At 40.5% G+C, this 27,938-nt stretch overlaps 1 protein-coding gene across 1 annotated transcript; it reads left to right on the plus strand.

The window, feature by feature from the left end:
- Positions 1-3,394: 3,394 nt before the first annotated feature.
- On the plus strand, positions 3,395-7,482 carry hmgb1a (high mobility group box 1a). The gene is made up of 5 exons (XM_030438325.1): positions 3,395-3,554; positions 5,904-6,064; positions 6,221-6,366; positions 6,482-6,656; positions 6,775-7,482. Exons 2-5 carry the CDS (start codon positions 5,918-5,920, stop codon positions 6,925-6,927), a joined length of 621 nt encoding a protein of 206 aa, XP_030294185.1. The 5' UTR covers positions 3,395-3,554; positions 5,904-5,917; the 3' UTR covers positions 6,928-7,482.
- Positions 7,483-27,938: the final 20,456 nt, after the last annotated feature.

A 27,938-nucleotide genomic window follows, 5' to 3' on the forward strand; every position in this document is an offset into this window, starting at 1 on the left:
ATGGAGAGTCATCATTTAGAGAAACTTTGCATGCTCTGTATTCTTATTAGTAATGTGATTATTATTATTATTGTTATCATTGTTATTATTATTATTATTATTATTATTATTATTATTAATTTTGTGAATGGTACTTTTATTAGATGATCATTGACCTCGCATTAATAGTGGTTTTTAATATAACTGGTTTAGCCTGGTTGAACAGAACCAACTGTAATATATATTTCAAACTGAAATGACAGGAGACCAAGCAATTTTTCAAATTTCTGAAGCTAGAATAGTATAACCCTACAGTATTCCTAAACTGTAAAAAAAAAAAAAAAAAAGAAGGAAGGAAGGAAAATAATAATTATCATAATAATCATAAAATAAATAGCCCAATATAAGAGAATATATATATATATATGTATATGTATATATATATATATATATATATATATATATATATATATATATATATATATATATATATATATGAGACCAGACCTGAGACTGTCAAGGCTGATGTTTTATTTATTTATTCATTTATTTATACATGTATTTATTTTTCATTTTTTTGCCCTTCTGTGTGTGGCTTCTTGAGAAGTAGAAGGGTGGAGTTGGTTGGATGGGGGGTGGGAAGGGAGTTACATATGTCCCTAATACAGCCCAGCTCTTACACCTCCTGTTCTTGTCCACCCCCCCAACCGACACTCACACGTACACACACACATACACACACAATCACAGTCATGCAAACACAGATCCCCCTCCACCCAATCCCGCCTCTTGCATGTGCCCTCCTCCCTTAAGCCCCTCCTGTATCTGCTGCTCTCCTGTCCTCTATTTTCCTCTTGATGACAAAATGAATTTGCATATTTTTCCCAGGGAGCACTCATTAGAATGCATAAACTGGCCGCCTCCTAGCCTCATGAGCAGGCTATAGCTTTCTGCCGTGGCATCTCCTGATGCAAAATGAGACACCGACAGGCAGCATCACAGGCAGACATGTGGCCTGAGTCTGGGCTGTGATTGGCATTTGGAATCAGTTCACCCTTCCCATTCTTAATTCAAGGATAAGAATAAACTCTGTCAGCCATTTTTCTTTGTTACTATATTAGCTGCTAAGCAGAAGCATTTTTATTAGAAACCTAGTCCCTCATTAACTCCATAGAAACAACTAATCATTTCTAAAGCACATGATCATAATACTATCTTCAGTGGGCATGGGACTATATCTCCCAATTCATAATGAACATGGACATTTTCCTTTCTCTCTTTTTTGGGGGGTAAAACACCCCACCCCACCACCACATTTAATAACAGAAAAGCCTTCAAAGCCAGATGATTTCATTAGCTCCACTTTGGGTAAAGTAACATGGTTAACCTGAGGAAGGCCCCTTTCACAGTCTGGAAGTATTTTCCTGAAATTTTAGCAGACTGACCATCACAATGGACATCCCATTCTCTATCGCCTGAAAGTTTTGCCTATAGGTGGCGCTATAGAGATCAGCTAACAAGGTCACAAAAATCTGTATTCCTACCTATTGGATATTTAAATCCAGATAAAAACATACTTATGCATAATTGGTCTAAGTCATGGCCTCTACTTGTGTTCAGTTACACAAGTTCTCAGGATGTGCAGTGTCTGTGTGTCGCTGCTCAGGAGATACCATAAAGATACAGTTAATGGGAAACATTCCTTGAATAAATACTAATCTTTGTCTGATGGTGGCGCTAGAGCAAGGTATGGTTATTAGATATGGTCGATGTTAATAGCATGAATGTGCTAAGCAAATTTCATGCCTATGTCACTTAAGTTTCCACGACCTATTAGACAAACAAATCCCATCCAAATCAGGCGCATAGACAGAAAATCAGGGGGCTTCTTGACATTTCTTAAGCAGAAATGTTCGGCCATGTAATAGCAGCACAACAGAATGTTGTTCAGTGCTGTTAAATTTGTATCTGATACAGGTGAGAGCGAGGAAAAAGTGGGGAAACTGTGAAAAACCTAATGTGATTGGCTATGTTATTATGGCAATCTGTATGGAATTTTGAAATGGAAGGATATCGTTAGTATCAGTAAAATATTAGTTATTAATAAGGATCGACAGAATTTACAATTTCATAAAACATCAACATATTTGAACTGCTTCAAAAGCTCTGATATGTTCATATAAAATGACTGGCAACAATAGGTTGCATTGAAATGAATGGGTTCCTCATTCCTGCCTTTCTCGTATTAAAAAATATTGCAATTTTAGGTCTTAAACCTTTTTTATTGCACATAAGTGAGTCGGATTTGAGTAAAACCCCTACTGCTATGATGTTAACATGCAGACCTGTTACATTTATGGGACCTGCAATTAGCATTGTTTGTATATTGCTGCAAAACAACAGACCTGCATGCAATACTTCACCGTCTCATTACAAAAAAAGATTTCATGCAGACCTACAGCACTGACAGAGCCCATTTACAACTATAAAGTGCTTTATCCACCAACTTTTGCTTAAATTGAACATGTACTCTTTGATCTCCTTTTGTGTGTGTGTTAATTGGGGATGAGCACACTATTCTCTTTCAATTAGCTACTGCATATGAAGTATATAAAAATGGGGGTGAGGGGGGATAATTGTGCTAAGAAATGTAAAAACGCTTAATCTCAAGACCTAATATACCAGTCTAATGCTTTCATCATGTTTGATTGTGGTACTGCACTCTGATCTTAATAGGGACTGCAGACTCATAGGTAAACATAGCTATGCTGCAAAATGAGCACCTGCCTAAAGTGATTATTATGTAAACTTGACTGAAAGACCAAGAAAACACTGTTTGGTAGAGTCAGTGTGGTGACTTTTTCTCGATACTGGGCTTAAAAATGACCATCACGACCGACACAGTAATTAAAAGGCAGCCCATTAACTGCATTGTTATTTTTGTTGTCATTCCAAGTCAGAGCCAAATCCTTCAAAATATCAAATTCTGTGCGCAGCTGTCCCGTGCGGGACAGGCAAGAGCGTTTCTGTCCCTTTCGCGTGATTTCGCGGTGTCCCTTTCATGCTGTATTAAAAGTCATAATTAGCAAATAAGCCCACATGCATTGAGGTGAATGCACAATGGAGCTGGTTAGTGAAGAGGGGGACAGCCCGTCCAACACCACCGCACGACATTTTACAGCCGCCTCGCTCGCTGACTCCGAGCGCTCCACGGTGTCTCATTCATTTAACTTGCCTACTGTACACTGTGCTCAACGTAGTGAATTCAATACTATGGCAAACACACTACACTACTAGCAGCTCCAGCATGCTCGCACGGAAATATTTTTGTATCCACGCGCCTCAGAAAACTTCAGTGACGTTTCACAAAAGGCAGCCAATCGGACCTCGTCTTCTATTAGGACAATGAAAAGCCTCCGTCCAATCGGCGGAGCGCCAGACTGGGCGCTGGCCAATGGCGTGCGAGCCCCGCCGAGAGTAATGTTAGAGAGCTGAAGACTGAAGACACTGCGTATCGCCTATGTTCGCTCACACACAGCCATTGCAGAGCATTGAGATCCAGCGATAGTCCCTAGGTAAGTATCACACACGGAAATTTTAAGTGTTGGTAATGATGATAACGACGATAACATGTATGAATATCTTACGTATGTGTATGCCATAGTCGAATGTAAATCCCTTTACTGCTTGAAAATAATTTTATCGCGGAGAAGCGTCAAAAAAAACAACAGAAAATAGCCGGCGCTTAGCAGGTAACGTTACATTGCCCTGCCTGAGTGTGGACCAGACGCTCTGTAAAATGGAAGAAATGAATATTAACCTTGACCAAATTCGACGGAAATCGTCGATTTTGTCAAAAACAAATAATTTAATATATTACAGTCGTGTCATTTTCACAAAATGGAGTCGAATCAAACGGTAGTTATCGCGTAAAAATTCAGGAATGTCGAGCGGACAACACGGTTAGCGACAATGGTAGGAGACTCACCGTTAGCTAGCCATTGGCATTGCAGTGCATTGCAAAGCCGAATGCCTGTCATCCGAAGAGTGCGGCTTTGCATACATGCGGGAAAATTTACAAAAACATAAGAAAAAGAGAGACCGTTTCAAAATACACACGTACGTTTGTTTGTTTGCCGCAACACTCTCGACAAGACGGTGAAAAAATTACCTCACGATCTGCGCTTTACTGTAATGGCTGACTGTATTCGCATAGGAGGCAAGGCAGCGAGGCAAATGGGAAGCCAGTGACAGAGGCGCAGTTCACTTCAACTTTTTCTAACCGTGTTTTCTCGCGAAACAAACCCGCAACTATATCATGTAACGACGGCAAAGGGAAATTCAACCTCTTGTGATTCGAATGAGACCATTGCGAGATTTTTCCGATGCTCGCAAGGGGTTTAAATCGGGGATTGAAACGAAGTGGTCGCCGCGGTCGCTCTGCCCTCTATTGCATGCAGTGCAATGGCTGTGCGCTGACACAAAGAGAAGGAGCCATATTCTCCATGTTAGTGGATGAAGACGAGCGGCCATTAGGAGCTCATAGAAACCAAGTCAGTAGCACAGCCCGCTCATAGACTCAGTGCAGACCCAATGTATTACTATACAAACCGGCTAGTGCAATAGGATTCAATCGGGGAAATATTTTGTCAAGATCGCCGGCTTTTGAGGCATATTTGTCGAGTTGCGAAGCGAACTGGGAGGCGGGAGGAGACATTTGAGGGGGACTTTCTTTCATGAAGAAGGCATTCTCACAAAATGGAAGAAGAAATATTGCCGTCGTTGTTGACCTCCTTTTCCTCAACGAAAGCCTATGCGCCATTACTACTTCGGTCGACGCAGTTTAACTGGGAGTTACAGTAGCATTTAACGGGGACAATTCAAAGGGAATTCTAACGGTTTTTAAACATTTTTTAGAAAAAGATGGCGAATTTTTTCCAGAATAAGAGAATAGGGAGACATGTTGAGGACGAGTGTTAAATCACGCCGGATCACAGTTTTGAAGTGTTTTATTTTCAATAAAAATGTCTTTATGTGTAATTTGTGTCTTTGTTGTGTCAAAGTTATTTCTTTAATGAGAACATTTCACAATTCAAACGGGGGGTTTCCTGAAGGCCTGTTCTTATTGCAGATTAGGTTTGACGGCATTTTAGTATAAAAACACGAGTGTTTTTTTTAACGCCATGTTCAGTGTTATAGGACTATAGTTTATGTTATGCACTTAGACTTTTTTTTCCGAACTGTTGCAGTTTCGTGTAGAATCGAGACGTCGGGAGACTGAATCACTGCGAAGGAAATATATTTATATACGTTTTATGAGATTTCCTTCCTGAATCCGACTCGACGCGTTTTAGCGAGTTTTAAACGTCAAAAAATGGGAGTTGACCACGGTTCACTGAGTTTAATGTAAAAAGGCCACAGCACGAAACGCTTCGATAAATAAAAGTCATTTTGATCGCATTAGCTGCCGCCGTGCTGGACGGTTTTATTTTGGCGGACTGAGTTAACGGGACCTAACTTAGTGCTGTTTGACAGCAGCGAGGGCGGGTCACCTCAGTAGTGCTATCAATATTAGCGGCCAGTGGAGGGAAATAAAAGAAGTGCTCATTGTTTAGAACGAGGAGCATGGTGGGTGGGTCAGGAATGTATATGCTAAACAATGCATTATTTATAGTGATCTAAATTTAGAATAGTGGTTTGAATAGATGACACAAAAAAAAATATTTAAAAAAATAGGAAACAATTTTCATTTTTAATATCATGTTTATGAAGCTTTTGGGATGTAGAATAACAGAACCACAGCCATTTGACAGTTGACATTATACATAAAGTTAATGTCGAGTTAAATCTCTATCTGAAACATGTGATTATTATTTTTTTTATTTATTTAATTTAATTATTATTTATTATTATTTTTTTTTTAGAAACGGTTATCAGGATGGGGAGAGAAGTAGGAAAGCCAAGGGGCAAGATGTCCTCCTATGCCTATTTTGTCCAGACCTGCAGGGAGGAGCACAAGAAGAAACACCCTGAAGCTTCGGTGAACTTTGCCGAGTTCTCCAAGAAGTGCTCCGAGCGATGGAAGGTATGGCTATAACCGTGTGAACTGTTTCTTAAATTTCTAATTTGATTCCTGAGAATGGACAATATGCCACTCTGCATATGTCTGTATGAGAGCAGGATGTTGTGTACAAAGTGTGTTGCCACAGCCAGAACATTTACCAGTCACCTTTGTTTTCAGACAATGTCTCCCAAGGAGAAGGGCAAGTTCGAGGACTTGGCCAAGCAGGACAAGGTCCGCTATGAGAGAGAGATGATGAGCTACGTTCCTGCCAGGGGAGGCAAGAAGAAGAAGTTCAAGGACCCCAATGCCCCCAAGAGACCCCCGTAAGTACTACATGTCAGCACCACAGGGGCAGTGGACTCATGCTGTAAACACACAATATGGAGCATGTTATATTGTTTGATTAAAAAGCTCATTCTTTCTTTTTCCCCGCCCCAGATCTGCCTTTTTCATCTTTTGCTCAGAGTTTCGCCCTAAGGTGAAAGGGGAGGCCCCTGGTCTGAGCATTGGAGAGGTTGCCAAGAGGCTTGGTGAGATGTGGAACGGCACCGCTTCAGAGGACAAGCAGCCATTTGAGAAGAAGGCCGCTAAACTGAAGGAGAAGTATGAGAAGGTAAAGATCTGGTGGTCTGTTGTTGCATTGATGCTTCATGTTGTGCTGTTCTTCCATGCTTGTGACTTTTTTTACTCTTGACATTAATGAAGTATATTTTTTCATTCCTCCATGACAGGAAGTTGCAGCATATCGCCAAAAGACCAAAGGAGGCGCCGCACCAGCCGGAAAAGCCCCGGCTAAGGTAGAGAAGAAGGCTGATGATGATGACGACGACGACGACGATGATGACGAGGAGGAGGACGACTATGATGATGATGATGACGAGTAGACGATGGCGAGTGACGTCTATAGTGGTCATTTTCTTGTTTATAAAGCATTTAACCCCCTTGTACACACTTCACTTACTGAAAGAAAATACATTAGTATCCAAGGGGTAAAAAAAACAACAAAACACCAACAAAAAAGGCTGTGTATATCAGTTGTTTTTATGCTGTACAGTTTTTTTCTCCTTTTTGTATAGTTAACACTACACAAGTGTCGTGTCTGTATCTTTCTGCCAGTCTTATTTTTTCGGTGATAGTTCCTAGACCACTATCCTGCCTGGTACAGTGTAAAGGGGTGGGCTTACAGTATTTACCCTATAGCTAGAGGTGCACCGCACAAAAAAAAAAAAACGTTCTGAGTTAGATCTGAGTGTTTCTTCCTTTTCTCCGTTCTCCTGTGTGTTTTTATTTTAAATGACATGTTATCAAAATTGACGTATCACAGTTGTTTTACTGATCTTTACGTACCACTGTAATAGCAAAAATAAGAAAAAAAAACGCCTTGTTTATTGTTGAAATTTAAATTGCTTCTGATGTCAATAAACATTTTTTTTAATAAATTTGTTTTGTATTTGTGGATAATATGTTAAAGGTATTGCTCCTTTCCCTGTAGGTTTTTTTTTTTTTTTCTTCTCTCTGAGTAACATAAATACAAGATTCATCTGAGCAAAGACTATCTTGTGTGGAAGAGTGATGTGTAGGATTAACAGCAGCTACATGCAAACAAACTTGTTTCCTGCTCTGGTATATCAGTACCGCAACTGGCTAATAATTAATACACAGAAGATGATTGAAACAGTCATTCTGTGAGACCTTTCTGCCCAGTATATGTTTAAGACCTAAGAGTCATTTATTTTTATCTTTAGCTCCTCACTCAGTAAGATAAAATGGAGTTGACACTATGATGCTGAGAGACAATCAAATGGAACAAACCCAGGCCTCAATAAACTGCTTCTATGACTCATCACCAAAACTGTTTATGTACCATGTGTATTTTAGCCTACTGTGGTCGTATGCAAACGAGCTGTGTGCCGGAGCTCCTTGCCCCGACGGAGGTACACTGAAAGTAGCATTATTGTCTGCTCTGCATGCCAGCATGCATCACTGACTGTTCCTGTTTTATTTAGATACAGCTGCTTCATCTCTCACGTACTCTCTAGGTCTTATCCAGGGTAAAAAAAAAAAGAAAAAAAAAAGGCCATTTATATAAGAAGGATTATGTGCTTTGAAAAACCCTGTGACATAAGAATACGGCTTGTGTGTACAAACCTCTGCAGTCCAAACCTAAAAAAGACACTCTAACAAACACATACTGTACATTGTGGTGACAGCAACACAGTTTCCCCCTAGGGAGAGAGCTTATTCACATGGTGGGTTACCATCTCTCAGAGTGTTCATACAAATGAGAAGCACAGACATGTCTCTGATCTGTTGTGTAAATCACAAGGATGCTTCTTCTTCACTAGTGTCAGCCTTGGCCTACAATGATCGAGCTTTGGTGGAGCTGGGCTAGAGGACAGGCAGGCACAGGGCAGCAGCTGACCTCTGCACTGCTCTTATGAAGCCCAGTTAGTCCCTGAAGGTGACACAGCCTCCTGCTATCCCCGATCACTCCTCACACTTACACATGATGCCTGCCTTTCCTGTTAAATTTATACCCAGTGGATGATGTGCAGCCATGGTGAAATTATCCAAACCCTCCCAACCTTGGGTCCTATCATGGATATGTTGTCTACATGTGCTATTGTTCCTAAGCTAACTGGAGGCAGCCATGTACAATCAGCAAAACATGTGACAAGCTGCAAGCTGCTGTCACTGCTCATTATTATTTTCTGTGTACAGCAGTCTCTGCAGTTTGGTCTGCTTAGTAGCAGTTAACATGGTGAACGTTTACACACATCCAGTTAACTGACCAACAGATTGTGCTCTTCATATTGCTGCTGAGAGAGGCAGGAAAAGGGGGGAAAGTATGCTGAAACAGTTGCAGCGCCGTGCGGTTGCTCTCAGCTGTTGATCAGTGTCTGTATGGGCCTGTACAGGCCAGAAGTGCGCATACAGTATAGCAGGCTTAGCTACACAGCGCCACTGCCGGCTCCAAAGCCCGTTAATCCCAGCCACCTGGTGTCCGCTGTGCAATCTGCCTCCAATCAGTGGTCTCAGGGCGACACCTAGTGGTCACAAGGCCGCAACTGCACCAACACTGGAGGTGTCAATCTATATCTATATTAAATAATAGCTACAGCAATCAGTCAATATTGAATAAAGGGATTGGGATATTTCCTGAAGTACAGTAGAGATTTGCATTAGTGGATATAAACCATGTACTGTTTTTTAAGGACTATGGATGCAAATTAGCGGCTCTGCTATAATCCGGCATATTTACAGAGACATATTCGATGTTCATTAATGTGCATTGTCCCTATCCAAAAATAAAGCATTTATTATTATTATTATTATTATTATTATTATTATTATTATTATTATTATTATTGTTGTTATTATTATTATTATTGTTATTATTATTATTACTGCACATTTTAGTGCAAATTTAAGATGTTTTACTTGAGTATTTTCCTTTAATGCCACGTATACTCCACCACATTTCAGAGGGACATTTTGTGTCATTATCATTGACTTAACTTCAATGATCTCACAGCTTTAGGTACTAGTAGAATTAAGTAGACTTATTGCACACACACGCAAAAAAAACATATGACGAGTTTGTAAAAGACAAATGTATTATTGGAAAATGAAAAATTGGAAAATTGGAAAATTGGCCTTTTATTGATAGGACAGCTTCAGATATGACAGGAAACAGGGTGAGAGAGAGAGGGTCATTTCAAGTAATCACTTGGTTATGGACCAAGTAATCAGTAGATTAAATCATTATGGAAATAATCTTATACTCTTACTTCAAAGGATAAATTCACCCAAAAATGAAAAATTCAGTAATTATTTTGTCACCCTCAAGCTGAAGGAAATTCAGGTAAAGTTCTTTAGTCAACAAAACATTTCTGGAGCTTCACAGCGAAACAGCGTTAAAGCATTCTCCTAAACAATTGAAGTAGATGGAGGAAAAAACAACTGACAGAAAACTTAAATTGGCTCCTTGCGGCTTGTCCAACACAAGCATCTATAAGCTCCGAGATCCCAAATTGATTTGAAAATATGAAAAAAATGGTGGAACGTAATAATGTACATTTTTATCAAGTCTTTTACTGAAGTACAAATTGGAGGTACTTGAGCTTTTTATTTATTTTTAACAGGCTAATTGTGGGGTTTCAACAAAACAGGCATGTGTCAGGTGTCAGTCCCCTCATAACAATGTCACCTCCGACACCACCAGCAACATCCCCAAAAGTCGTGACTGACCTTTGTGGTAGTTGATTGATAGATTTTCAATGTAAAATCTTAATTTGCTAAGTAGCTATAGCTGCTAGATGCACATGGAGTAGATTTTGGAGTAAAAAAATCACTTGGCTGACCAGTTATACAAACGCTGTGTTTACAGAGTATGTTTCAACAAATTAGACTCCAAATACAGTAAAGGGATTTGGAACAGAACACTTCACAGCCCGCACTGGTTGAAAGAATCCACCAGGGTAACATCTTGATTGAAGTTTATCACTAAAGATAAGAAAAGACAAAGTGAAGGCAGGGAGTGTAGTTTGTTCAAGGTAATGTGGATACGCATTTTACAAAGAAATATTGCTGTCCTTGAGCTGAGTGGCACATCATTCAGAACCCTTTTCCAACAAGATTCTTTATCTTATTTAGCTGTCAGTAAGTACTGGCCTTCATAGAATCATTTTTCTGCAGTATCAAAAGAGAAATAAATCTCAGACACACATTAAAATCACAGACTGTTTATTGTTAAGTTGCAACTCATGCTCATGATGCTTGGTAAGTGTTTAAATAAATACTGTGTAGTTCATCTATAAACATTTGGCATTATAAAGTTGCAGCTGCTGTTTACAAACCTTTACCACTGCTTAATAAAAAGGTTTATAGAGCAGTTTAAATTCAATTACCTATAAATTGACCTCTTATTAATGAAGGTTATCATAAAGTATGAGAGAATTTTCTTCCCTGCATCTGTACTGACCCCACGCGTGTTGATTCAACACTGTGTGACTGCGCTGAGAGCGATGATAGATAATCATGCTGATGAGACACGTGTGTACTGTACAGTTTAATTGATCCGTATATTGTACAATTCATATCATTGTTAAGAGTGTCTTCGACTCATCCTAACCTTAACAAGATACTTTTCATTTAGAACACGTTCATGAGACGAGATCAAAATGTTTATGTGTTATGTATAATTGCTTGTGTGAAAACCTAAAATCTTCCAGATGGTTGTAAATGACTTCTCAGACCTTCATTTGTATTCTAACAGGTCTTCACAGGGTTTTTATTTGTTTTCTTGTCGCAGTTCTCAATATCAATATATCATTAAATAAAGAGATCAGTCCCTTGAGAACGTCTGAAGTCCTCGTTGAGTGTCTTCTCTCAGCTGAAACAAACATCTCACTAATAATGTGAAGTAACTTTTCATTTGTTATGATCTTCAATGTCTTGTTGACTGAGGTTAATGATTGATCCCTCCCTCCCTCACACATATACTTCGATCTGTATAACTGTATGTGTATTACGGTGATGTTTTCAGAATCAGAATCAGAATCAGAATGCAGAATTAATCCCCGGGGGGAAATTGTTTTTGTTCCAATGCTCTGTCGAGAGTAGAAATACAGTATGAATGGAAACAAGCGATAAAGATAAAGATATAAATAAAACACTAAAACAGACAATAAGATAAAACAAAATAAAATAAAATCTTAAAGTTGACAATAAAATAAAATAAATAATAAAATTATAAAGTAAACAATCTGGAAATATATACAATATACAGTGAAATGGTTGTAGTGTTATAAATGAAATGATCATAAGTAATTATGGTTTGTTTTGTTTTGTTTTGTTTTACAAATAGCCATTTGAGTCGGATCATCATAGGGAGGAGTTGTAAAGTTTAATGGCCACAAGTAAGAATGACTTCCTGTGGCGCTTAGTGATGCATTTAGGAGCAATTAGTCTCTGGCTGAAGGTGCTCCTCTGTTTGACCAGAGAGTTGTGGAGAGGGTGAGAGTCATACTGCAGTAGCGCCCGCAACTTCGACAGCATCCTCCTGTCTGACACTGCTGTCAGAGTGTCCAGCTCCACCCCCACCACCTCACTGGCCTTCCTGATCAGCTTGTTGAGTCTGTTGGCATCTGCTACTCTCAGTCTGCTGCCCCAGCACACAACAGCAAACAGAATAGCACTGACCACCACAGACTCATAAACCATCCTCATCATAGTCCGGCAGATGTTAAAGGAGCGGAGCCTCCTCAGAAAATAGAGGCGGCTCTGTCCCTTCTTGTAAAGGACTTCGGTGCTCTTAGTCCAGTCCAGTTATTTGTCGATCAACACCCCCAGATATTTGTAGTGTTCAACAATGTCCACGTTATGCCCCAGGATGGAAACTGGGGTCACTGGTGTCCTGGTTCTCCTCAGATCCACCACCAGCTCTTTGGTCTTTGCTGTGTTGAGCTGCAGGTGGTTCAGCTCACACCATGTGACAAAGTTGTCCACCACAGCCCTGTACTCAGCCCCCTCACCCTGGCTGATGCATCCAACAACAGCAGAGTCATCAGAAGGCAGTTCAGCAGGTAGATGATGGCATCCTCAACCCCAGTCCGGGGCTGGTAGGCAAACTGGAGTGGCTCCAGGTGCGGCCTGACTATAGGCCTGAGCTGCTCCAGGACGAGTCTCTCCTGGGTCTTCAGTGATATGTGTCAGTGCCGCCGGTCGGTAGTCCGAGAAACCGTTGGGCTGCGGAGTCTTTGGCACTGGAACGAAATCAAAATCAAACATAAAAAGAAACCTTCTTCAGTGAGACAATATTTTCTGAATAATTCATCTTCATTGTTACCTACGCTGCCACTTGAGCTGTTTGATTCCACGTTTGGTTTGATGCTCAGCAGCAGATCTGTTTCACTTGTTCTCTTTGTGCATGGCCCATCTAATCATTGATATTAGTTTTTCCAGTTTCTTTGTCAAAACGAGTCACCTGCAAACTAAAGATTTTTTTCCCTTTCTTAAGTTGATGCAGCATGTGGCTTTGTTATAAAGACATCATTATGTATTATGTCATGGTGGGAGTTTGATGTCTGAGATGGTGTGCAGGGATTCAACTTTTACTCCTCCTTCCCACCAGTACACCACATGTGACACAGACAACGCATAGTTTGTCTCCTGATGTGAAAAACACTGTAATTGCAGAACCTTAAAGTCTGAGCAGATGCCAGGGCACTACGACCGGCACCCCCCCATCAAGACCCACCACCAGTAAATGACAGCAATCAACAACAAATCTGAGGAAAACAACAACTTTTCTTGAAAGGCATTCTGCACAACCAGAAGACTGCAACAGCATGAGGAGCGCAACATAACACCGTACCTATCGAGTCTGTGCTCATTGATGTGAGCATATCAAGGCTCTGCAGAGGACAGGCACAGTGAACTTTGATTAATTGCTGTTTTGCTGGATAAGAGAAGAGACGTCCCATTGGAATGTTTTTGAATCTTTTTTTTCCTCCTTTCTGTGTTGTGTCCTTGTATAATGTGTGCTTTATTTTTAGAATATGTTTGCATGTATGTGTGGGACCACTGTAGGAAAAATTAATCCACATACATATTTGTATTTTTAGCCAATATGACAGAATGTATAATTTAATCTATAGATGTTTAAGGGCACTATGTCAGTAGCTTGACAGTTATTAAAGGACTTGTTCACCCAATAATTAAAACTGTGTCATTATCCAGAATAACGGATTGAAGTTTCGTGGTCCACAAAACATTTCTGGAGTTTCAGAGGAAAACAGTGTTGCATGCTCTTCCTGAACAACTGAAATAGATGGGGACTTGTTTTACACATAATAAATACAATAATAAAAAAAATCATAAAAATCAAAATCATAAAATGGCTGCATATGCCTTGTCCGGCATAATCCAAATCTTGGGAAGCCAAACCAATTTGAAAAGATGTTATTACACCCTTTTCAAAGATATAATCTTCAATTAAGCTGCTGAGCCAAAAGCATTAGCATGCACCCTGCCTGCAGTGGGTGCTCATGCTCCGCTGCACGTCGAGGGTGAGAAGAACAACAGCTTTCCAAATCCATTGGGGATATCAGAGCTTCCAGAGACTTGGATTGCACCAGGCGAGCTGTACGAAGTCATCATATGTTTTTCATTTTAATCTTAAAACAAGTCCCCATCTACTTCATTTGTTTTGCTATCAAGCTTCAGAAATGTGCTGTGGACAGTGACACTTCGCCTGACATTCCATCCACATTGGGTTGAGTAGATAGTGACCGAAATTAACAATTAATATGCTGCTAGCGTAGAAATACAAATGAGTAAATGGGACATGAGAGCTGAACATGTGGAACAGGATGTGACTCAGTGGATGCATCACACAAATGATGGACATGCACACCGATGTTCATGCAGAAACGTTGTTTAAAATAACTGCGGCGCGTGAGTGTCATCACAATCTCCAGTTTAAAAAGCATGTCAGTCATACTACTCTTTGCTTCTGAATGTCAGCCGTGATTCAAAGCGAGGGGCCAATCAGGCGCGTCTTCTCAGTACCAGCCCACCTCTGCACCAATCATGTGAGAGCTGGTTCCCCCAGGCCATGGAGCACGAGGTCCAGCTCTCTGTCTGAGCTGACCGGCTTTGCAAAAAAACAGCAGTTTGTATTTCTAAAGGGTGCCGTGCACGAGTAAATCATTTATGAGATGTATGCATGCTGAGCTGCTTTGAATGAAGAAGTCTTTTAAAGATGGCTCTGCTCCATCATTTCACTCAAGCTGTTATAAAGTTCCTCCACTTGGTGATGCTGTTGCAAAGGACAAAGCCACAATGTATTTGTTTTGGTGCTCCTTACCTACCATGCTCACAGCCAGGCTTGGGGAGTAACAGAGTACATGTATGTGGATTACAAAAAAAGGTACCTGTATTGCAGTAAAGTTAAATAAAAAAGATGTAATTTGACAACAGATACATTCAGTAAAGAAAGGGATTACTAGAAGGTACACAATATCACAATAAAGACTGATATATATTGGATTGTAACCATGCACATGTAATGAAGAGTGAAACAGTGAATACAAGTTATAGACGTTAAATAAAAGTCATCTTCTCTATCCAAAAGTAACTGGCAGAAATCTGGTTACATTACTTTAATACTGTGGTACTTGGAGTACGTTACTGACTACTTTCTGTTCACAGGTAATTCGTAATTCGTGTTGTAATACATTTTTAAAGTATCCCTCCCAACTCTGTTTACCGCCCACCTGACATTTCTACACATTAGAAGAAGATAAAGGCATCACATTTCTTGATTCTATCATGTTATGTGTTGTATCGTCTTGTATGGTATCGTATTCTATCTTATCGTGTGATGTATCGTCTTGTATCTTATGATGAATTGAATGGTCTTGGATTGTATCATATTCTATCGCATCGTATGTTGTATTGTCTTGTATCGTCTCATATCTTATCATATATTGTATCGTCTTGTATCGTGTCGTATCATATTATTGTATCCTCTTGTATCATATCTTATATTAGACCATATGTTGTAACTTCTTGTTTGGTATTGTATCATATCGTATCATATATTGTATCGCCTTTTATCGTCTTATTATCATCATATTTTATTTAAAAAATGATTTAAGAAAGCTTACAGATCAGGCAGTACAGCTGCATTATATAATGTTTAATTTATTTTCTTCTATGATTCAGAAAACATGATGCAGCCTAGAATTGAGTGTGTTACAGGACATTGAAAAAAACTTAGAAATATGTGAGTAAATGATCATATTCTAAGTGGGAGACAAGTCTGTCACACTGATTCAGCGCTCCCCATGCTGAAGATTAAAAACTAGTGTGTGTGTGTGTGTGTGTGTGTGTGTGTGTGTGTGTGTGTGTGTGTGTGTGTCTGTGTGTGCTTGTCTGTGTATGTGTAGCACAGCAGTACTGTATGTGTGTGTGCATGTTCTTGTTTTGCTTCTTTCTTGTTTTTAAGTGAACAATGTGTTGCAAACCCTTGAGTGGGCGTCAGCACAAATGTTGAGTTCTTGTGAAATCAGATTTGTCATCCTGAACTCATGTTTCTATCTCATGAGTCATCGGACGCCTCCTGTCAGTGTGTGTGAGCTCGTGTGTCTTTTGTGTGCGACAGTGTTGGCCTTTGGCAGCGAATATAGAAGCGCATGCGCTTGTGTTTCTATATGTTTTGATGACCTCTGAGTACAAACTGTATGTTGACTTAAAGCTCACACATAGGTGGAAGGTACGTGTAGTGAATTGGTCCGGATAAAAAAAGACATGTAGGCAGAAAGACAAAGAAAGTGACTAAGACTGTGCAAAAACACGAAGCATGAATGTCCTCTGTTGAAAGTCAGATAAAATACAGAAAATTATGTTCAGGGAAAATCCACCTTTAAACTGAATCGACAAAATTCACAGGTGACCTAGAGAGACTGTCCAGTCTTTAAGTAGAGAAGTGGAGGCTTTACCATGTCAAGACAAGACTTTCATAATTCCCCGACAACTTTGGGGAGCTCTTGACTCTACCCCGAAACTTTCATTTGGGTGGTCGAACCCTTAAATAATGGTGTCTGCTGTGTCTAAGAAGAGGTTGGAAAAAAACGTTTTGCCAGTCTATTTCAGGTTCCTCACGTTTTTCAAGTTACATTTTCTCAAACGTTCCTCGAGTTACCTTACTTGACCAACCAGCTGAATATTTCTCTCTTGCCACAACGCTGTGCTTATGCTGATTAGCTTTGGACACAAAAACAGTTAGGAAGACATCATGTTTTGGATGAAAATGCACGTTTGGTAACCATAAATACAGCTGGAGATGGCCCACCTCCCATGAAAAAGCTTAGCTTTTGTCTTCTTAGTGTCTCCATTATTCCCATTGACCGTGGGCATGTTTTCAACAGTCCCAGTAAAAAACAAAACAGACTTGTAGACTGTTTGAAGTGAAAATAATTTGTGGCAGATAAGTAAAAAAAAAAAGTTGTCATTTCAAGAAAAATGAATAACAGAACACAATGTAGTATACAAAGGGTATGGCTGTTACATCGGCCCCCTACTGCCTCCAGGGATTTCACAACCTGCTGTCTGATACCTGGTACCGTCTCCATGGCCCGGTGGTTGGGATAGCCCGGCCAAGGATGTGAACAAACTTGAGCATATCCTTGAAACTGCAGAAATATCAACTGCTAACATTATACCCTGCTAACGGGGCTTGACTGTCACTCTGCCTGCCGCGCTCAGTTTCTGAAAATAATTACACTCCCAGCAACCTCTGCTGCAGTTTGCCTTCAGTACTAATCAGCAGTACATAGTGCAGCCCAACAGCGCTGCACAACAGCCGAAGAAGCAAACAAACTAATATTTACAGACCGGGTGTTGTTTGTATGTTTTATCAGTTATGTGCCAAGAATGATAGTGACAACAAAGCTCAACTGTGACATTTCAGTACCTCCAGTGATGATAAGTAATTGGATGGGAGTGCTGTGATTATCACTGACAAAGCGGAAACAGACAATGGAGGGCAACGAATATATAAGTCATATGCTCTTAACACTAGTGCTAAACATCCATTTATTGATCTGGAATCAATACCTTTGTTGGTTACATCCTCCCATCAGTGTGTATTGTGTGAGTGTGTGCGGCTGTTTCATCGTTCAGACAGACAAATCAAGCTTGACATGAAGTTGAAAATGTCAGAGCGTAATAATAATTATTTAATAACTGAAAGAGGATTGCATTAACCGAAAGATGTGAATACAAAGGGAGTGAAAAGCAAAAAACATGAGCTTTGGTATGCTGCTGCCTCAGTATGTGGAGCATGTTGAGACTGCAGAGACTGAATGAGGTAATCAGGTCTTTACATCAAGCCCATATAGGTTTGATTTACACTGATTACGCTGTAAGCACAGAGCCAATATAAAAATATCTCCCAGTTGGGAATTGCATATGAGGCATTTCTGAGGTTCAGCTCTTCATATACACTAATAGGATGACCGGCTGTACTGCTGTACATTAAACAGACTGAACAAACAAGCCATTAAGGGAATCAAAGCTAATATTTTAATTTTCAAGGAACCTTGTCACTTATCTGTGAGAAAACCAGGGCTGTTTAGAATCACAAAAAAAGCCATTTAACCATTTATAAACATTTCTATTAACTGTAAACCCTTCACTATCCCAGCGTTCACTAAAAGCTCTTTACCACCTTTGTGTGAACAAAAGTTGTGCAGGCCAACCAGGGAACTAACCCTCTCTCCAAAACCTTCATATTCAGCATATGCATTCCTATAGAAAACATCACATTTTGGTCGCCACAAACGCGGCAGCAGGAGATAGCCTTCAAACTCATGAATCTGTTCCTCAAACCAACCTGCGTCATATATTCCATGACGTTTTTGAAAACTTCACAGTTCACCGTTTGGTCTTAAAACCTCCAATGTGAGCTGAGAGGAGGATTTGGGATTTGGGCACCCTTACTGTGCACTTTACAAGGAGAGTTATGGGTAAATATGTGCCAGTGGAATTTATTGTCAGACGCTCATAGACGGATATCTTCTGCGTAGGATTAGGATGCAGATTTTTGGCACAGTCATTAATGGAATGGTTATCAGCTAAAATCATCACACTGATTACATTTGACAACTTGATTGGATATTAGTGAAAAGCCATTATTATTACAGTGCACCCATATTCATGAGGACACACCAGCGATGTAGTTTCACCATCGGGGACATACAGGAACAAATTAACAATGTGCATCGTATAATTTACACATCATACTTCATAAAAAATACCAGACTTTAGAAATGTATTGATTTAATCATTTTTTTGTGTCGACTGAACTATGTCATGTCAAACAGTGTGTGCGTTGTGCTGAGAAATAATGTTGGAACATTTCCTGCCTTTTTTCTTGCATCATGAGGAAAAGATCATTTAATTTGAGATCTCTTACGCTTGCTGTAATTTCATTTGGCCAACTTAAAACAATAGTTCCTCTGGTAAAATCCCTGAATCACTCACATAATTTTAGGCCTTCGGTGCTTAATCAACTTTGTGTGCGTGTCTGTGCGTGTCTGTGTGTGTCTTCGTGCGTTCACAGAAGCTTCCTCCCTTGACTTAAAGTCAGTGAATTTCAACTTATGGAAACCAAAGCAGGAAGTTTGGCACTGACAGCTGAAGGAACACACACACACACACACACACACACACACACACATTGATATCACTTGTGAAAATAACATTATATTGTATCAAGACATAAAAATGACACCATCTGCATATAGATTGGTTCACTCTAAACCTTCCACAGGAAGAGGCATTGTTCTCTCCGGTCGCTATCTCGAGGTAACGGTGTAACAACTGGAGTAACTGTGGAAACCATGCACTGTAAAAGAAACAGATGCCCGCTGACACAGGAGACAAAGATGGTGAATAAGGAGAAGCCGAGGTAAAACAAGAGTGAACAGAAGGGCTTTTACGTGATGAAGGTCGCTGGTTTTGCGCTAAGGACTGTTTCCCTGCTGATACGTGTCCTCCATTACCACTTGGACTCTTTCTACTTCATCTGTAAGTTACAAAACCTGCAGACTTCAATACAACCGAGTGTTCTACTCTACCTGTAGCCAGGCTGCAAGCTGTAACCATAGCCGCACCAACATTTATACCAGAGCAAAGACAAACATGTCTGTTTCTGCTTTTAAGGGGCTCTGTGTAAAAATGTGTAGCAGGTACATGCATTGATCACTTATTTATTGGACACACGCTAACATGACGTGAAAAATGAGACCTTCTCCACCTCTCTCGGGTGCCTTTATAAGCACATGGATAAGTTGTTCAATGCCACTGGATTTCTTTGTGATGGACTCAAGTCACATTTTTCGCACCAGTCCAAAGGATGTGTCTGTATGCACGTTCTCGAGCACCTCGCCTCAGTGCCTCGCTCTGCTCTGCTAACAGAGGGCACCAGTAGCTGACATTAGTCTAGAAAAATGGACTCTGCCACCAACTTCCACCACAACACAGAAGTTCAACAGAGCCCCTTTAAGTATATCCTCATGATCCTGCAGTTTCATCTTGTAATATACAGCATAAATGCAGTTGTTCATGTTAAAAGCTACACCCTAAATCGTTACCCTGCAGATATTTTCCCCGTCACTGTTGGTGAGTCAGGTTTAGCCCCTCTCTTTCTCCGTCTGTGTTTTCCTCTCAGCCTTGAGGACGCTCGCTGTTGATCAGTCTGTCCGTGTTCTGTCTGAGACAGCCACACAGCGCTCGGCCCCCGGTGACTCAAAACAGCATCTTGGCGCAAACATCAATCGAGTGACCACCTGAAAAACAGTGACTGAGCCCGGCAAAAAACAACATCTAATCCCTTTATCTGCTTTGCGGAGTCACACATGCTCATTGCACGAAGACTTGAATGAAGCAGATGACATGCTCCTTTACCTTTGTGACTTTTCGATTGTATCACAAAGTCATGCGCGCAAAGGACGCCCATGGAGGGGGAAACGGCTGCAATCGAAGCCGTCCCACGTTACTCTTGTTTTTGTTGTGAGCTCTATAAGGAAGACCGCAGCTCGCGTAATCACAGCCATTATGTGCCGTAATAACCGCCCTGACATCCACACGGTAGCCATAATGCCAGTCGCGCACTGCTGATAACACGGCCTCACCCTCTACTATATACCTGCCGAGTCACTGTGAGAGAGGGAGGAATGGAAACAGGAAGAGCAGAGGAGGGGGAGGTGAAGCAGGAAGTGGAGGTTGACTCAGGTACGCGGAGGTTGGCACTGCCTGGGGTTTTCTCCAAAAATGTGTGTGTGCGTGCGTGTGTGTGTATGTGCCAGTAATGTCTGAGTATGACTGCTGGAGCCAAAAGGGTTCAGACAAGATCTCAACTTCGAGGCTGTGTAGGATGATAATAGTTGCTGCAAGTGCATACAGGCTTGATGGTGTCACGTTGACTTGACTTTGCAGTGTTTTTATTTCCTTTTATGATATAATTGTAATGGTTTATTACATTCCTGATGTCCTACGCCTCCTCTCATAATCATTTTGTTTGTCTCTGCAGAAACAAAGAAAGACTGTCTGAACTGTTTTACATATAAAAGACAACTCTGGCGGGTTATCCGCCCTCGGTACACAACTAAAATACGATACCTCACAAGTAAAGAGATTGATTGCTGTCTCAAACAGAAAAGTCTAAAAATCTGCAGCCATTCTCATTGGCCCATTGCGAGGACAAAAACAAGTACGATGGATAGGGGCTGAAGATTTGATGCTGGTGACTTGGCTGTGTCTTTGGTAGCATGACAAGAGATTATTATCATCGTGAAGCTGCAAAAAGCGTAGTTGATAAGTTGTTGATAAGTGCATGATTAAAGATTAACCCTGACAAGACACACTGCTCTTGCTTTAGATGCGATAGTTGAAAAAAATGCGTAGTCTGCTGCAAATAAATGCAAAATAAAGTTTAACGTAACGTATTAAGCTCAACAACAACAGAAACCCCTTGATAAATACATGTTTGCAATACTACTGTAAACGATTATAACACCCCGTATCAACGGCATGTTACGTTAGCAAGTGTCAGCAGCAACATCTGCTTCATTTCATTGTTTCCTATTGGTGCCCCTGTTCCTGTTGTCATTCCTGTCGCACTTGTTTAGACTGTATGTATATGTATGTACGTCCAGGAAGAAAAGCTATCTTAGCAAACTCACTCATCTTTAACATGAGTGGTTAGTCTCCAGTCTGATCTCCAGCCCACAGCTGATAGGTATGCAGATAGGACGTGTGCAAAAAACTCATCATTCTTTAGCAGTCTGTAACTGTAAACACATTTTTGATGTTTATTTTTGCTTGTAAATGTCTTATAATCTAAAAATCAATATGTGTATAATGCCATTATTAACACTCTTACAGTCCTATTAACACATAACACATGTTTACTAGCACAATCAGGGCTTTTAGGGGCCTTACTACCATTCGTTGATAAAGTGATGCTTATTAGGACAGTGTCAAGAGATTTTTTTTTTGAGAATAACGTGGGCGATGCAAGTGAAATTTTATGTTTTGTGTTTTTGAGCTATTATACTCAGTAAAATAACTCACCCTTCTGGTTTTAGCTGTTTGACAAAACACACCATCTCTGACCTCCATTTCCACTCTTCATACTCCTTTTCCTCACTTACTCTTTACCAGCTGTAATAATTACTAAAGCTATTTTTCTTTTGAGGAAAGGCTAGAATGTTTGAATGGAATTCCACTACAAAGAAATGCAAAGCTCATCACGCAGATAATTGAGGCATCAGAAAAGCAGAAGATTAATCATCCAGGGAACAATGAATTACCTCAAATTTCTGTGTTCCAAATTCCATGACGTATATTTCACTGGATAAATGGAAACCTCGGCCTGCTGGTTTCGCCAGAAAGAAAAACCTGTTAAACGGCTGCATGCCATGATATAATTCAAGCAGACAATACCTGACACGCCTGTACATATACGGCGACAGCCTTACCGGTAGTTCTGTGTTAGATGTAATGCATGGTGTCAAGGCCCATGTGTGAGTGTAAACAGGTTGAACAGGCAAGAGTTTGCAAAAAGCCAGTAGATGTAGACTGAACAGAACCTCCCAGGGACATAATGTACTCATACACACAGAGAGACACATGAAATGTTAAGTAACTCCCACTCACAGGTAAACAGAAGGAGAACAGACACACTCTCGGAGCACATAGATACAAAATACAAGATACTGAGCACGCATTTTATTCCCCTTCTGTGGCAGACAGATGGCACGAACGTGAGATGATGACAAATTGTTTGAACAGCAGGAGGGATGAGGCTTTTAACGGTGACGACCGTGCGAGCGCGGCTTCTCTCCTTGAATATTGCCGAACAAACCACCGACTGCACTTGACACCCAACCAAAACACAAACACTCAAGCGCTGCAACTTGAAATCACAGACGCAGCTCGCATCTCAGATTTGCGTTCCAGCGAAAGGGGCTATCAGAGGGATCTCAGGACAAATCCCTGTGTATATTTACCACTGAGCGTGCGAGACAGGTGGGCAGATTAGAGGAGCACCCACCTCCTCCCGATCCCCACAACAACAGGTCATTGGAGATAAGCTCGGGCTTAGGCTGTCTCCTGGTAAGTCTGAGCCAAATCTAAGTCTCGCTTTTGAGAGGGACCTGATCCTGAGTAATAAAGGCAGATCTCTGGGGATTGGTGACATTGTGCCAGAGCTGTCAGTTACAGAAGAGAAAGGGTTTGTTACAGTGATGGGAGAGAGTGTTTCAACGACAGGTGAATCAACAAATCCAGAGTGGAAACAGCTCAGTGAGGGTAGAGAAGGTCGGACTGACGACACCCATCACTAGTCCCCTGTGCAGATGAAGGCAGTTTAGCAATGTAAATAAGTATTGAATCAATATCCATCAAAGTGAGGGAAAGACCACCACAAGAAAGGTATGAAAATGCAGTCTAGTAGTCCGAGCTAGCTTAGCATCAGACAATTTATTAGCATATACGTGTGATGATCAATTACAACAAATGCTAATGCTCACCCATTGGCTAAAAAATGTGATCAGTCCCACACACTAAAAAGTTACTAAATGTGTATAAACTGAATAAACAAACAGAACAATGCAATTTCATACTGTTTGACTTTGTTTATATTTGGCGGACCCTGCCAACTTTCTAGCCTCAAACAGTGTTCTTATTTTTACAGCTTGTTTTTTCCGGTTATGGAAAAAAATAACTATATTTCTGAGTTTGTTTTCTACCTCATGAGTATTGTAAATGTTAAAACTCTAATTCTGAATTTCCCCTCCAAAATTGCATAGTGCACCTTTAAAACGTCGGCTCAGTGCATGTAGCTAATGTAATGTTTTGAGAAAATCAAAGTTATTATGTAATCTTGGAGTTGCTTAAAAATGAAGCAACTTTCATCAGTGTGCGATTCATCCAGATGTAAATGTCTGAATCAAATTTCATCCATCTGATAGCAATTTGAATCATAGCGACAGTAAATTGTTCAGTACTTTTAATCATCATTTTCTAAGAGTAGAAACAATTAATAGAAACTGGTCACAGTGAGGTAGGTGTGAGAGAATGGCAAAAATTTAAAATTTATAAAAAATGTTGTTGAATTGTCACTCAACATTAAATCCAACTTAACTGAACTGGTTATATAAATTAAAGGAAAGTGACATTTCACTCATTCTGAACAAGACAGCCAGTGCTCCTGTCATTGATCTCTCTCAGCCTGGGACTGATGGGCGACTGCAGGCGAGCAGGAAGGAGACATAACACAGCCCTGTGTGGTGATGGTGGGGAAACAATTGCTCAAGCGTCCTCTGGGAGAGCTGAACTGAATTGTCTTCTCAGTCAGGGGGTGTGAAGCTGCGTGTTGTGTTGTGTCGGTGGCTCACGGCGACCCAACCTTTGCGCCACAGTCTGGGCTCAAAGTCTGCTCTCAGAATAGCTGATGGCACACGATGCGTGTTAATAATCTGTGGGAAACATGGGGAGTCGAAGCAGTGGGATGTTCGAGCGCTGCTGTGCTGAGTGTCAGTGTTTATATATGGGGTGGTGGTAACCGCCAACTGCGTCGCGCATGCCGCCCTTCAAAGCCGAAATGCAGCAACTGTTTCGTGGGGACACTGGAAACAGAAATAGATCAGAGTTTATCTCCTCGTCTGACGGCGTGCAAGTGGACACGATATGATCACGCCCTTTGACCTTTCAATTACACACAGGGAATCTTAATGCTGTCTGTACGCGCATGTGTTTTCACGTGTGTACAGTATGTCTGTGTGTGGTCTTTAAGTACGGCGGCCGGGTGCTCGGATGAAAAATCTAAACGAGCGGAGTCAAGAGGCTTAGGGGATTACAGGAGTCGTATTGTCTTTACACAAAATGTAACGTTTATGTTTGATCGGCAGACCTTAAAGAGAGGAAGTGAGGGGCTGTAGAGGTGACCTGGTGATTCATGTTACACAGGCCTGCACTGACGAACAAGCACAGGCGAGTGTGCTGAGGAGGAAACACGGGCTGCACGAGCAGAGACACACACACACACACACACACACACACACACACTGTCTGGACATCTACAGCCGAAGATACTGTGTCTTACATCTAGTCTCTTGGGTCATAACAACAGCTAAGTTTGAAGCACTGATGAAGACGTAATGGTTAAAACCTGGCCTTTTAATTATTTAGCCACTTTAGAGGTGCAGCGTGTCGTTTTGGGGAAAGGAATTTTTATTCCTAACATTGACTGATGTTTTATGCCTAAACAAACTAAATAAATAAACTCTCTTCCTTCGTGACTGAATAAGCTGAATAAACAAACTGACATTTCAACACAGTACACACTGTTTTTCTTTGTTTGTATCTGGCGGACCCTGCCACCTGTCTAGCTGCAAACATTGTTTTGGGGACCTCATTTTCTTCCGAGAACACCTCGTTTATCCTGTTACAGATAAAACAAATATTTTTGAGTTCATATTATTTCTGTATTATTATTGTAAATGTTCAAAATGAGTCTGAATTCCAAAACTACACAGTGCCCCTTTGATAATTTAATATTTCCTACTGCTTTTTGATTTTGACTTTTTGGATATTTTTCATCTTTCAACCCTTGCATAAGCCACTAAGTCAAGGATTTGACTGCCAAACAGCCATGAAAGCAGGACGACACTATTTAAAGGTTAAAGGTTTCAGTCAGGAAGTGTTGCAATATTGCAATATTCACAACAATCATGATATTAAACAATCAAATATTGATATGCTTTTATTTTTAACATGGGGTACCAACTAGTAAGAACAAAAGAAAAAGAGCATGAGTGTGTCTTGGCTGGTCTTCATTTGACAATTTGCTCTTCATTTCTATTTCAAATCCCTACTTTTGGTGTACAACTGTTGGTCTATGAGGTCGTCACATTGAGAACATTTTCTTACATCTAACCATTTTAGTATTTATACATAAAAAAATTATTAATTAAATCGAAAATACGAGATGAATTAACAACAACAATAAGCGTTGGCTGCTGCCCTACTCTTCTCGCAAGCTCAAAATCATACAGTGACCTTAATTTTGAAAACACAGCCAAAACAAAAACACATTCACACCTCACTGTGTTTGTGCAGGCAGGCTAATGCTTATGTGTGTGTGTGTGTGTGTGTCACACTACCCCCCTCTCCACTCTCCCTTTATGGTGGGGAGATTAGGTGGTTAATCCTGTAGATCTCAGAGAAAAAGCCACTCCTGATGCCACAATGGATTTCACTCAGTCCAGCAGAGACGGGACAGACCTGCTGCCGATAGCATCTCGACCTCTGACGGAAACGGGCCACGCACACAGGCACACACACATACACACACACACACACACACACACACACACACACACAAGGCAGAGCACTTCACCAAGGACAGGATATTATATTACATATGTATTAGTTGAATACTATAAATAACCCGACAACCATATTGAACTAATGTTATGAAGCTGTTACGTCTTTTCCCCACTCCTCTTTATGGTACCATACACTGTATTTAATAGACTGTATGTGATATGTGTGTATACATGGTAAAATCAATATTTCCCCCATAAAAATCTCTTGTGCTTGTTAAGAGTGTGCAAATATTGAAGCATTTAAGCTCGGTAAGACATTCTTTACTCTCCACAACGCCACTTGAAATCCTGGATACTGATTGGTTAGTTTATTGATTAAGTCATTAGGGCAGGATGAGCAGCCTTGTCGCCTTGTTTCATCCTCTAGTCAACTGATCACTGTCACCATGCATGACTGAAAATATAACTGTGAAGGGTTTAAGTGTTACTGCAAGTCCAAGAAGACTCATTAAATCCAGATCTACACAGTGGCGCTGTTCTGCGGCTGACCCTGACCTTTGACCTTCCCTGAAGTGACAGGCCGATAAATAGTTAATAAAGTATTATGTTCCTATCTTGTTAGAATAGGCTGAGGTGCTCAATAAACAGAGGGGTTTTCTACAGAAGCTTATATGCATTCAGTGGTATTTAGGCATTAGTCTTTCTTAGAATAAATATGATGAATTTGCTCTTTTTCCAGAAAGGCCCCACTGATTATCCACACTCCTCCTCCTCTTCCTCCTCCTCTCTGTGTCTCTTTTTCTGAAGGAGGAAGCCCTCCATGCGGCTTTCTGCGGGAGGTGTGTGTAGTCATTCCTCTCACACTCATGCTCCCACTACTTCCAGCACTCTTTTTTTGCTGTTCCACCCCCCCAATGTGGGGACTGCCGCCATGTTCTTCAAGGGGCTGCGTCAAGCGGCACACCGACATAAAACCCGGATGTAAGGTAATTCTGACTTCAAAATAAAACACAAATTTAAACTGAGGAACCTTGTCAGTGTATTAAGGGTTATGGAATGGTTTTGCATTTTTACCTTGAAACTGTTACGTTGTCCAAATGTCATGAAAAGGCCAGCAAATTCAGGTTTAAAATCTGGTTTGATGAGGATGCCAAAATGATAATAATACACTCTTTTACAAAATCTTTCTTTACCTGGTATAATCAATTTACTACTACTGCTCTCAAATGCATCTAATATTATTTTTGGCTATGTCAACGTGTCAATACCTTTGATTAAAGTACCCAACGTTATTTGAAACAATTAAATTGATGTCCACCTTGCTCATAACAACTGTACAGTAGCCTACATGCTAACACATCAGTAATAATGATTCAATGATATAATAATAGAACACTGACAGTGGCCTAAATATATTTTGTTACCACTATTTCTCAGCATTTTGAATGCAGGACTTATATTTGTAACAGGGTATATTCATAGTGCAACAT

Source organism: Sparus aurata, chromosome 13, assembly GCF_900880675.1.
Source record: "Sparus aurata chromosome 13, fSpaAur1.1, whole genome shotgun sequence".
Taxonomy (NCBI): Eukaryota; Metazoa; Chordata; class Actinopteri; order Spariformes; family Sparidae; genus Sparus; species Sparus aurata.

Bases quoted from the DNA above. Each gene is read 5' to 3' on its own strand.
- hmgb1a (XM_030438325.1), top strand. From the start codon at position 5,918: ATGGGGAGAGAAGTAGGAAAGCCAAGGGGCAAGATGTCCTCCTATGCC. The intron at 6,367-6,481 runs GTAAGTACTACA...TCCCCGCCCCAG, and splicing joins AATGCCCCCAAGAGACCCCC to ATCTGCCTTTTTCATCTTTT. The intron at 6,657-6,774 runs GTAAAGATCTGG...CCTCCATGACAG, and splicing joins TGAAGGAGAAGTATGAGAAG to GAAGTTGCAGCATATCGCCA.